Source organism: Berghia stephanieae, chromosome 11 (genome assembly GCF_034508935.2).
Source record: "Berghia stephanieae isolate SIO BIC M18660-M18661 chromosome 11, UCSD_Bste_1.3, whole genome shotgun sequence".
Lineage (NCBI taxonomy): Eukaryota > Metazoa > Mollusca > Gastropoda > Nudibranchia > Aeolidiidae > Berghia > Berghia stephanieae.
In genome coordinates, this window is record NC_088370.1 from 42,334,750 (window position 1) to 42,348,122 (window position 13,373).

Genomic DNA, 13,373 nt, shown 5'->3' on the forward strand with positions numbered 1-13,373 from the left:
AACTCCACCCAGTTGACTTAATCTAAGACAATTGTTTTTACTTAAATTCAACGTTTAGCACAGAAATCACCGAGATAATACTATTTTGAGGCCCTGTATTCAATGTTTTTTGTTTGTTTTTAAGCGTTTTACGGCGCTTGCAACACATTTAGGTCATATCAGCGCCAGTAAAAAGGAAGAAAATGGGATGGTAAAAAGTTCTAGAATTACAATTAACCCATAGAGGCCCGCTTCCCCTGGAGTCGCCCGCGACTGTTGAGGCCCGCATCGCCCGTCATCGCCCGCGGCCCCCGAGAAAAAATGGATCATGTTTACTTTTTTATTGCAACGAATCACTTCGTTTTATTCTAAACCGGAAACATTGTAAACGTAATGCGATCGTTCTATTTCCGTTTCCTTTATACCGCACGTTTATATAGTTGATAGCAAGTGAGTAATCGAATTCAGAAAAATGGCATTCCCGTACCTCACTAGTTTGTTGCGTGGCGCTAGAAATGATGTTTTGGAGAGTGGTGTAGACGATGAAGAGGATTTTGGAAATGAAAGCAACATCGAACTAGAAAAAGAAGATGTAAACGATGGTGGGGATGGACAAGACGAGGCGTTAGCACCCGATCAAGGTGATTCGAACACTGAATCGGAGTCCGAGATTGACGAAAATGACGGGAATGGGGGTGCGGGGAACGAGTTTTTTTTTTAAATATTTTTTTTTCCCAATTTATTGAAATCAAAACATGTCATGTTATATATCATTCGAAAGCAAATTTATCTGGCTATAAAAAGGAATTAAAATTATAATTTTATGTCATTTGGTTCTCGTTTAATAATTTTTTAACTTTGTGTTGGTATTTTTTTGTTAAGAGTTATGCCCCTTACACTGGGCCTCAGCGGAATTTTTTTTAGTAAACACCGGGCCTCTATGGGTTAAAGCACCCAAGAGAAAGTAAGACTCGTAAGACATAGGGGAACTGGGAACGAGTAGGGATCAGATGTAGATTCCAAGAGCATACCACCAATGTACTTTGTTTGAGATCACCTATAAGTCACATCCGGACACAAGCACAAAATCCAACAGAGAGGAATTCACTCAAATGCTTACATTATACATTCAAAATAACAAATATAATATTACATAACAGAGAGATGATTTACAAGGCAAAAAATATCATCTCCCAAAACAATAACTATGCATTTGACTGTTTCCCTCCCAGCTAGGACTCCGGCCAGGCCCAGGACAAAACCAAGTAATCTCACTCCAAGACAAAGACAGAAAGCATGTTGGAAAACAGATATAAGGGGATAGAAGACATAATATGGACCCCCTGCCTTTTCAGTCTTTAAATTTTCCCGAAATGGCAGGCTTCACCAGCAGAAAAACTTGCTTTTTTTAACTCAAACAATCTCTCTACAAAACAACTTTCATGTTCTCATTGATTAAACAAAGATCATTGTGATGTACAAAATAAATCTGAATAAGAAAAAAATGTATATTGTGTCGTAACAAATGTGACGATTTTGCTGTAGGTGGTAAGGGAGGGTTAAATGATATTGGTAAGGTCGTGTCATCTTGACTGGTTTATTCAGACTATAAAAGGGGTGTTATAAAAAAAAAGAAAAACAAAACAAAAGAAACTCGATTACATTTAGTTTCAAATGATTTTTAAAATTTTTAAATTTGTCTCAACCTTTATATATATATATATATATATATATATATATATATATATATATATATATATATATATATACATATATATATATATATATATATATATATATATATATATATATATATATATATATATATATATATATACATTTCAAGTTTAGTTATGATCAACTTCTAAAATATTGTTTCGAGCATTCCCTCTCATCAGATAAAAGGGCGAATACTCGAGACAATATTTTAGAAGTTGATCATAATTATACTTGAAATAATTATATAAATAGCTCCTTTTATCAAAAAGTTGAGCACTATTATTTCATGGGTTTTTCTTTAAGTATATATATATATATATATATATATATATATATATATATATATATATATTACTTTGGACCGCCTGTACTGTTGGCCTAGGGGGCATTGGGCTTCACTGGATGTTCGCAAATGAATGGTTTGTCCTCTTTGACCCACAAGCCTGAACAGTTGTAATCCTGCCATTTTCCAGTGATTGGATTTATCGCGACACAATGCTCTGCCCGAAAAACATTCCACCAATGGGCGTTAGGTCCTTCACCGTGCCCAAAATTATTGTAAAGCATGTGAGTATTGTCCCCCCACTTAAAATTATCAGATTTAGCATTGTTTAATCCGATCCAGACTCCTTTACTCGTGTCAAATTCTGTTTTAAAAGATTTCAACGTGTTCACAATAAAGTCTTGCACAGACTGGTCCTTGATCATTACCAAATCCCCTTTTTCTATTTTGCAAATGTGACTTGCGTCCCACCAAGTGAGATCTGCATGGAAGTGGAAAGTGTAACACTTGTTGCGGAAGAGTTTAAGATATTTGGTTCTATTCAGGAAGTCAGGGCATTCAGTTTCCGCATTCGCAGTCACTGAAAAGAGAACGAATACATACAGTTATAATAAGAATGCCAGTCTACCCGTCCTTGTTTTTGTTTTTAAGGGTTTTACGGCGCTTGCAACACATTTAGAGGTTATATCAGCGCCAGTAAAAAGGAGAAGAAAATGGGATAGTAAAAAGTTCTAGAATTACAATTAAAGCACCCAAGAGAAAGTAAGATTATAAAGGGGAACTGGGAACAAATAGGGATCAGATGTAGATTCCAAGAGCATACCACCAATGTACTTAGTTTGAGATCACCTATAAGTCTCATCCGGGCACAAGCACAAAATCCAACAAAGAGGAATACATTCAAATGCTTACATTATATATTCAAAATAACAAATATAATAAAACAACAGAGAGATGATTTACAAGGGAAAAAAATATCATCTCCCAAAACAATAACTATGCATTTGACTGTTTCCCTCCCAGCCAGGACTCCGACCTGGGCCACAACAAAACCAAGTAATCTCACCCCGGGACAAAAACAGAAAGCATGTCGGAAAACAGATATAAGGGGATAGAAGACACAGTATGCACCTCCCTGCCCACTATGGGAGGTAGGAACCCCACCCAGCTACCCGTCCTTAAGTACGGCTAGACACTTCGCTATAAGAATGGATGATATAAATAAAAATAAAACATATGAACGTTTACATAGAGCATTTCAATGGATTTTCCATGAAAAAAAAACAACAAAAAAACGCTTCACGATTTTTAATTTATTACCAAGTTAGCGATTGCACTCGTCGTTATACGAAAGATCACGTGATCAAATTTTCTTTCCCGTTCTCTCGTCACAATTCAGAACGAAGACGGAGAGCCTGCATTTCTTCACGTTAGAAGATGGAAACGGTTATCAATAATTGTGCTTTGATATTTATCATTTCGCGACAACAATAAAATATATTGTAGAAATTGCGATTTATCTTATTAAGATTTATTTTGTACATCATAAACTGTGAAGAATGATCTGTGTTTGATTAATAAGAAGATAATGTTTTATAATACCAAGAAACAATCATGAGGGGCATAACTAATATGGAGGGAATAAAAGTAGGAGGTCACAACATAAATAATATAAGATACGCAGACGATACGGTACTCATTGCAACATCAGAAATCCAACTTCAAAAGATTGTTGACAAAGTGGTAGTAGATAGTGAAGCCAAGGGAATGGAAGTGAATATCACCAAAACGGAATGCATGGTAATACAGAAAAACCCCGAAAACAACAACACCTGCAATATAACGATTCACGGCGAGCAACTTACCAACGTAGAAAGTTTTAAATACCTAGGTTCAATAGTGACAACAGATGGAAGATGTAACCGAGACATACGAGCAAGAATAACTCAAGCCAAACAGGCCTTAATGGACCTGGGAAACATTTTGAAAAACAAACAGATGTCGTTCGGGATTAGATTTCGAGTCTTGAAGTGCTACGTGTGGCCAATCTTGTTATACGGATGCGAAAGCTGGACTACAAATGCAGAAACACAAAAGAACATTGAAGCTTTTGAAATGTGGTGCTTGAGAAGGATGCAGAGAATATCGTATACTGCACACAAAACAAACGAAGAAGTGCTAAAACAAAATACCAACAAAGGAAACTAATGCCCTTAATAGCGGATCGACAACTATCCTTTTTCGGACACATAGTAAGGAAAGATAAAAATGAATACCTGGCAAGTTGTGGAAAAATACCTGGTAAACGCGCCCGGGGAGACAAAGAAAAACACTCATAGACCAACTGAAGGGCTTCACCAACCTAACAATCCAAGAGCTGTTTGAAAAAGCAAGAGACAGGGAGGAATGGAGAGAGATAATTCATGCAGTATCCGAAGCCTGGACCAGGCATGGAACCTAGAAGAAGAAGAATGTTTTACGAGTTTTTTTTTTTTTTGGGTTTAAAGAATCAATTTTTTCTGATGGGTAAGCCTGCCATTTTGGGAAAATACTGAAAATGATCGGTAAAGAGAGAGTTAAGGGTTATACTAGGCTTACAACACTATATTATAATAAATCGTGTTCGAGGTCATGACTAGTTAGTTGAAGGAATGGAAATATAAATACTTGAGCTATTTTTATAGTGCAATATTTCTAAACGTGCTCAATGCACTTTCCAAAAGTTCCCTGAACAACAACACGTAACATATCGTAGAACCAGACATGACATGACGCCTGTTAGTCGATATATATTACCATTTTTTTTCCGACAGACAACAACGCTGTCAACGGCCATGTAGATACTCATTTTACACCTGAGTACGGTGAGAATATGTGAGTAAAGAGTAATTTCCAAGGATCAAATTATATGCGTCGAACAAGGCTCGACGAACCCATCCGAAAACAAGTATCATACCACAAAAATCACATAACGCATAATATAACAAACAATATATAAGTGTCTGTGTGTGTGTGTGTGTGTGTGTGTGTGTGTGTGTGTGTGTGTGTAGGGGGGATCGGGACATTTGAATGAGTTTCAGTTGAAGCCGTGTGTTCTATAGGAAATAAATCGTGTTTTCGAAAGAGGAAATCGTGTTTGTTTTAAACCGTGTGTTCGAGGAAGCCTTACTCTAGTCTAGCTTAATATCTACAAAATGTACGGGCGACCGATGAGTTTCTGAAATGATGACAGAATTTATGAAGGACAACAGACAAAACCGAAAGGACCTGATGACGTCTTCGCCAAACCAGCAGCTTCGAATTGCATCGTGAATTAAAGAAGCTGATAGACAGAGAAGTGGTAAGACATGGAATGAGATTTTTAAAAAGTTAGCTCAGGATAGAGAAGGAAGGAAACTGTTTGTCTGTGGCCTATACCCTGCTATACCCTGACCCAGGGTGAAAAAGGCAATGGTGATGTACTCAAAATATGTAAAGAGTAATAACCTTTCTAAGATTTTTCTACAACAGAGAGGACCTACAAAATTACTCTATCATCAATCTGGTATTTAGTAACGTATTTATTTTATGTCTTTGTTGCTTTTGTTTTGTTTTGTTTTTTGGGGTTTTTTTTTTGTTGTTGGCTGAAGAAGGGTTTTGAGCCCGAAACGTTCCTTGTTTGGTATTTTGTTCTTTTTTTTAAAGCTGTTATATTCATTTTTGTTTATCACTTTTTACAGTCCACAGATTCCAGCAGCTTAGTGTCACTTTCAAAAGATGTACGTGCTATAATAATTAAGACTCTGTGGGTTGTTTGTTTTAAAGGTTTACCGAAGGGTAGCAATTGATTACCGTAGTTTAACGCTAGAAAACCGGGTTAAAAGAACCAGCTCCAGTAAAAAAAAAATTTCCTATTCGGTATCTCAGACAAAAGAAAGACAGTTAGATGGACAGGGTGAAAGATATAATGTGGAAGGAAGGCAGAGAGAGAGAGAGAGAGAGAGAGAGAGAGAGAGAGAGAGAGAGAGAGAGAGAGAGAGAGAGAGACAGACAGAGAGAGAGAGAGAGAGAGAATGAGAGAGAAAGTGAGAAACAGAGAGGAGGGATGAATAGATGGATAATATCAAACTCACCAATACTTATTTTGAAGAGAATCACCAACGATACAGTGTACCAAAACATGACTGACGTATTCAAAGGTTCTGAACGGTCTAAAGTGAAGAAGAGAATGAAGCCGAAAAGAATAATTGACGTTTTTGTCTTACTTTGTCTTATCAAACCAGTTTTGATCTTATAGTCAAGAGACTTACATAAAATAATGTTTGTTCTCTAATATTATAGCTATCTCTATCTTATCTCTCTGCGAGGGGTCAGAATACCATCTTAAAACTGTTTGTAACAGCATGAAAAATACAAATGAAATGACAATAAAAGTGATTTTTTTTTTTTGGATTTTTAAAAAATTTAACAAGTTAAATAATTGCCCTCAGATAAAGCAGTGTGGGTGAGACTGAGAGCTCGTCCTAAGAATAAAAACATCAGAGGTCTTCCCATAAAAAGCAAGGTGTGGTTTCTATTGACACAGTGAAAATTGAAATGAAAATAGTAATTTTTGTTTTCCTCAATAAATGTGAATTTAAAAAATATTCATTTTGGGGAATTGAAGTTGTTTTTTGTTTGGTTAATTTTTTATTTATTTATTTATTTTTTTGGACACAATGAAATCAATTTTGTTCCGACTCCTTAATTAAATAATTACTTGTGTGTCCCTTCCTGTTAATATTATTTGGTCATGTAAGTTTATTACATAGATAGAATGAAGATGACGTCACTCAGGTCTTTGTTTTTTGCCATCCGCATTTATTAGTAATTCTCACTAAACAGTATTAACCGGATTATAAACGTTCAAGGTTACTTATAGTTTTGTGTGTTGGTCCTTTATACTTCCGGATTGCAATGTTGTGAGTTTCTTAGCCAAGCACATAATATCTATAGAGATAACACAAATTCACAGCTGTGCTCTATCTAAAACAAACAAAAAAACTTTTTTGTTCTTTTCCCTATAAACCAGAAAAATGTTAGATACTTTCATTGTGACCAGACACCTAGAACGGTATTATGTCGGCTAGGTTGTCTAGTGGTATGACTCTCGCCTTTGGATCAGAAGGTCGAGTTTGTTTTGTGTTTTTGGTGAAAATTTAAAAAAAAATGTTTTTTTTAGACTTCGCCAGTATCAGAATTTTGTTAAAATATTGACAAGAAAAGGGTCTTTATTTTAAGTGATGAGGTTTGAAGAACGAGATTTTTTTTTTTTTAATTGCCTTATTTCGTTTTTTTTTTGTTTTTTTTTTGTTTCTTTTTTTTTCTTGGTCAATTTTTTCTTTCAGACTTCGCTAGAAGAACCAGGATTTTGTTACACTTTGTTATCTATAGAATTATAAACAATCTGTGAGACTTTTGCAGATGATTTGTTAAATAGATTAACGCCGCAATAAACAGATTTGAATATTTACCTGATAATAGTTGGGGACATTTGAAAGTAATATACATACAAAAATTAATAAAAGAACAATTTTAAATGGAGGAAGCCCCAGGTTTGAGAGATTTTGCCAGGATGATGGTAACTTTAATCGATAGATATTTAACCCTCTCCTTCCAGCCATATTAAGAATTTTCCCCAAAAACTTCACACCTACCCAACACAAAAACAGATATTTCTTACTCAAACAGAACATCAACAATCACATTCTATACATAATATTGTTCGACAGTATGGGCTTTATTACAGAATAGCAAGTTTTTATAGCTATAGGAACAAGAAATGAAATCTGGGTGAGAAAAGTGTCGGTTGCATCGAAACAAATGTGACGATTTTCCAATAGGTTTTAAGGAGAGGATTAAAGGACGAGTTTTCTGAACACATTTTTAAAAATCCATACGTCTCTTTCCAGGGTACGTTCGTTAACTGGGTGCAAATACAAGTCGATGGTTAAAAGGTTTTTACTATGATGTCTTGACCTTGATAGATAAGGTATAAATAGTAAAACAACTATTACAGACCTGCTTAGTGCTACGAGAAATTCGTAAATTTACGAATTTTTGACTCCAGCTAGATAGCTGTAGACACTTTTTTTTTATTCAAAAAATCTTGTTGAGAATGAGAGTCTGGTTGCTTAGAAACTGTAATTTTGGACTTTGGAGCCTATTTTGATTATGCTGAGGGCTAATAATTGATTTGTAATGATATTTAATGTGCCTTTTTCATTGTTTCCCTTGAAAACAAAAAAAAAAAAAAAAAAAAAAAAACAAAAAAAAACAAAAAACAAAAAACAAAAAAAAAAAAAAATACAAAACAAAACAAAACAAAAAAACAAAAAAAAACAGAATTGACATTTCAAGTTTGCCGCTCTGCTGTAAGAGGCCCCATACACGTCATGATTTTTACCGGTGACAGGGCTCGTCTAGGTCAATGCGACCCGATCCGTGCGTCAGTTGCAGATGCTTTTGGCCCACACACTTGAGGTATTACAACTGGTCATCACTGGTCCAAGTTACTGCCTCTCTAATTAATCTTTCTTATTTCTCAGAATAGTAATCACTTCTCACTAAATTATATCAATCAGACTACTGAAGGAACAAAATTGACTTAAAACTACAGGTGCCTAAATGAGTCAATAAAATGGAGAGAAAGATAAAGGGAGTAAATGTGACTCATATATAAGGCAAGGGAACAACACAAAACAAACGACGTTTCAAGTAAACACAATATATATATATATATATATATATATATATATATATATATATATATATATATATATATATTGGGACCGAGAAGACCTCGAAAGGTCCCAGGTTTAAGAGTTTTTGTCAAAATGAAGATCGTTCAAATCGATCGTTATTTGAAGGACGAGTTTTCTCACCAAAATTTTAAAGAGTGTTTTTCCAGAGTACGGCAGATAACTGGTTTACAGAGTTAAACAGTCGTGACGTCACTTCCCTCGTAATGACGAATAGTAACTTAGTAACTGGTTTTAAACTATCGGAACAATGGCGGATGCCCTTATGAAATACTTCTCCAACGAGCCTAAAAGTGTATCCAGAGGAGAAAAGCATTATAAATCTGATCATGTTTTGACTTTTATGCATTCTTATGACATGGCATGTGAAAAAGTTCTAGCCAGCATGAAGAATAAAAAGTACCGATTTTCTTTGTTTAGAACTAAGCTGTCCGTTGCTGGGCGGACGTGACATCCGACTATTGAATCCTATTCCATTCTTTCCCTCGCGCTCTAAGCTGCATAGATATTATGTTCTCGTAAAGTCTAAGCGTTCAATAATTGATTAGCATTTCTATGTTCAACAACGACTGCCGTACTCCAAAGAAAAACAACAAAACAGCAACACATTATTTTTAGATTTTGGCCAGAAATATTTTTCTTCTAAATTTCAATCGAAAATATGTCCCACATCTTGTCAAAAACTCACTAATCTGGTATTTCAAGGAAGACTTAAAAGTATCAAAGGCTTGAGAGCTTTTTACACGATGAGAATCATATTAATTGATCAAAATTTGAAAAATGAATTTTCTGGCCATTTTCTTTTTAATGTATTTATTCAGAGTACAAGAGAGATAGTAGATAATATTATGATTTATTCTGCCATGGCGGGTGGCATGCTGCTCCAGGCCTCTCCCGATTAGGTTTATGCCAGAACAACGCACATAAAACTTCGTGTCTATTTCATTTTATAAATGGGGGGTCGCCATGCATAGCTCAGTTGGAAGAGCACTCGCTTCACACGAAAAAGGAAACCAAGATCGATCCCAGGTGCAGTCGAGATAATTTTTTCAAAGCGAAACTCAAACCAGGTACTTACAGGTCGGAATCCGATTGTGTTATCAATAGACCATTAAAAAAAATAGTCCATCATGGAGCTAGAGTGTATCCCGGTTTCTATATGAGCGGGTATGTGGTCTTGCGGTTTGACACTCGCTTTCGAATCGGAAGGTCCTGGGTTCGAGCCCCGCTCGGCGCATAGTTGAGTCCTTGGAAATGGCTCTTGCTCACATTCTCTCACGTACTCAGGTGTAAAATGAGAACCTGGCCGTTAACAGCGTTGTCTCTGTCGGAAAAAAAAATGTAATATCGCCTAGCAGGCGTCATGTCTCGTTCTACAGTTCTACATATTACGTGTTGCTGTTGGTTAGGGACCATTTGTAAAGCGCTTTGAGCACTTTTAGAGGATAATGCGCTATATAAAAAGCTCAAGTTTATATCATAGAACGAACAATAGCAATTCCTTGCTACCCTCCCTTTTGAAATGATGTAAGTATATCCCAAAGTACTTTCCGCCAGATTGAAAAGACCCAGCAAAACAATCACTGCTAGATTGACACGGGATGGGGAGGGGGGGGGGGTGGGTTAGAAAAAAATCGCGACTTCTTCCAAGACCAATCTCAGTACCTTTGCGTGTGAAGCGGGTATTCTACCAACTGAGCTAATGCTAACTGAGACCCCAATAGACAACAAACCACGCATTAACCCTCCCCGTACCAGCCATTTTCAGAATTATCCCCGGAAATTTCAACCGCCCACCACAACAAAAATAGATTTTTCTTACACAAACAGGAAAGCAACAAGTATATTCAAAAAAATAAAATAATAATTAATAATAATAATAATAATAATAATAATAATAATAATAATAATAATAATAATAATAATAATAATAATAATAATAATAATAATAGATCTTTATTGTCCATAAATATGGCAATTTGTCATTTAGTTACACTTGTCATAACGTTATATGATAACTATAACATTGAACAGACACCTCTCTCTCTCTCTCTCTCTCTCTCTCTCTCTCTCTCTCTCTCTCTCTCTCTCTCTCTCTCTTCTTCAAGACAGTGTCGAAGCTTTAATTAAAAATAATTCTTTAAATTTTGTGCTGATCTAATGTAAATGTTGCTGCTCGAAGCTCGAAGAAATGGATAATGATGTGAAATTTGATGTAAGCTTCAATTTGATTACAAAAACATATCAAATGAACGTTTCGGGTTTCCCCTTTATCGACAAAACAGGATGAATGAAACATGATGGATGAATCCTATGGTTGGCATTAATAATAATAAATAAATATGGCTGCGCAGCCTCTATGGACGCTTGCCGTGAATGTGTGCGAGTTTGACACTTCGAGTTTGTCAGTTTGTTTCTATTATCCAGTTAGTAATCTGCCTCCATAAATCCCTGTCTAGTGCAAGTGTTCTTAGCTTTAGAATGGTTGGCAAGGAAAAGGTTAACTCTCCTTACCAGCCATTTTTAGGATTTTCACCAAAACTTCACACCCAACCAACACAAAAATAGATTTTTTATCACTCAAACACAATAGCAGTAAGTTCTTGCGATACATAAATTCATTAGCAAAACATGCTCTACAAGACACTGTTCACTTTATTTCAATTTTATGATGTACAAAGAAATTTGAATAAGAAAAATGTTGGTTGTATCGTAACGAATCTGACGATTTTCCTGTAGTTGGTAAGGAGAGGGTTAAAACCGATATTCTATCAATTAATCCACTCATCAACGAACGACAGTGAGGGACGACTACTACTAGTCTTTTATTGACTCCATTGCTGGTTCGATCTATTATAATATTGTAGTCAGAATCACGCCTGATTGAATGAGGCTGCAGAACATGATTGCCAGATACATTTAGAAAAATATACCCAATAAGTCACAGATAAATGCCCAATGGCATGAAAAAACAAAAACAAGATCAAAAAACAAAAAAAAAGACAAAAAAAAAAAAAACATACAAAAAAAAACAAAAACAAAAAAAAAAAAAAAAAAAAAAAAAAAAAAAAAAAAAAACAAAAACAAACCCCAAACATAACCAAACTTTTTCGGGCATCACTTTTTCTGCAGAAAATGCACATATAAGTGGAAATATAACGTATATTTATAAATCTTGCCACCACTGAATAGTGGATGTTTTCATGAAAATCTCATTGCGTTTTGCTGCTGTTAAGGGGTGAAATTTTGAATATTTAAATTTGGTTAAATTAGTGTTAATTTGTCTATAAAATAGTGAAATAAAGTGATGTGAAAAAGAAAATATGACAAAATAAAGCCAATAATGCCAAACCCAAATTTCCTATGCCAAACAGATAAACAACCAAACAAACCCGGTTTATCTTTTAAAAATTTGGCATCAAAATGCCAAATTGGCAACCCTTCTGCAGACGTGAATTAACTCTGGCCGTTCTAAGTGCTGATTTATCCGTCATTTCTACGTCGTTATTAAGATTGCCTTTGTGCTTGGACATTGTTTCCAGGATTTTAAAAGACTACACAAGCCTAATCCACTCGGTACGTGAGTGTTAATTTATAAGTGTCCGTTCTTTGCGCTTTGTAAAAATCTTTTGATTTACTCCGTTATCGAACCGAATGGCTACAGGATTAAAAATTCTCTGTCGGCGTTTGGGATATAATATCATAAATAACAATTAAGTATTTTGTTATCATTTTCATGAATATTCATATAAGTGTTATCTAAAGAGTTTCCTCGTACTGAGACTCTCAACACACGCTTGAGTGCGATTTTTATTTTATACTATGTAATTTGTTTTCTCGATTTGTCAATAATGTCAATGAAAGAAATAAAGGAGAAATATTTCTGAGAAAAAAAAAGAAAAAAAAAAAAACAATAGAAAATTTTAATTCGCACCCCCCCCCCCCCCCCCCCCCCCCCCCCCCCCGAACTTACCCCCGGTGAATCTCGTAGAATGTTAACCAGTTACCCGGCTTACCCTGTAAAGATAAGTATTTTAAAAATTTGGCTAAAGTGATACTAGGCTGTTAGAAGCTGTGGACTGTAAAATGTAATAAACAAAAATAAATATAACAACTTCCACAGACAAAAAAATAAATAACACAATACCAAAACATGGAACGTTTGGGCTCAAAACCCTTCTTCAGCCAACAACAGCAACAACAACAACAACAACAAAAACAACAACAAAACAGTAAAGACGATAATAAATTACTACTAAATTCCAGATTGACGACAGAGAAATTTTGTAGGTCCGTCCTCTCTGGTAAAGAAAAGAATATTATTTCCAAGGTCGTGAAATGTTTCGATCGTTGTTATTTCGTGATTTGATGGATTTTTGGATTGTTTTAAAACAAAAATAATTTTAGCGATGTGTATTTTTATATTCGTAACTGTCAATGAGTTTTTTTCTTCAGTTGCATTCAAATCAGGTAAGCCGGGATTAAAATTGATATATTATAAATTAAGCCATTATATAGCGCCTAGATACTCTTTTGGTTCTTAAATCTTTATGAGTGATGTGTGTAAACAGCCCTTTGAGTGACTAATAATGAATAGGTTACATAAAAAATTG

The 13,373-nt window shown here is 35.1% G+C and overlaps 1 protein-coding gene across 1 annotated transcript; it reads right to left on the minus strand.

Annotated features, from left to right (window-relative positions):
- Positions 1-1,989: 1,989 nt before the first annotated feature.
- LOC144956636 (C-type mannose receptor 2-like) lies at positions 1,990-6,274 on the minus strand. The gene is made up of 2 exons (XM_078887275.1): positions 6,094-6,274; positions 1,990-2,561 (listed from the first exon to the last, which is right to left on the minus strand). Exons 1-2 carry the CDS (start codon positions 6,140-6,142, stop codon positions 2,077-2,079), a joined length of 534 nt encoding a protein of 177 aa, XP_078743401.1. The 5' UTR covers positions 6,143-6,274; the 3' UTR covers positions 1,990-2,076.
- Positions 6,275-13,373: the final 7,099 nt, after the last annotated feature.

Bases quoted from the DNA above. Each gene is read 5' to 3' on its own strand.
- LOC144956636 (XM_078887275.1), bottom strand. From the start codon at position 6,142: ATGTTTTGGTACACTGTATCGTTGGTGATTCTCTTCAAAATAAGTATT. The intron at 2,562-6,093 runs GTGAGTTTGATA...TTCTCTTTTCAG, and splicing joins TCTCTTCAAAATAAGTATTG to TGACTGCGAATGCGGAAACT.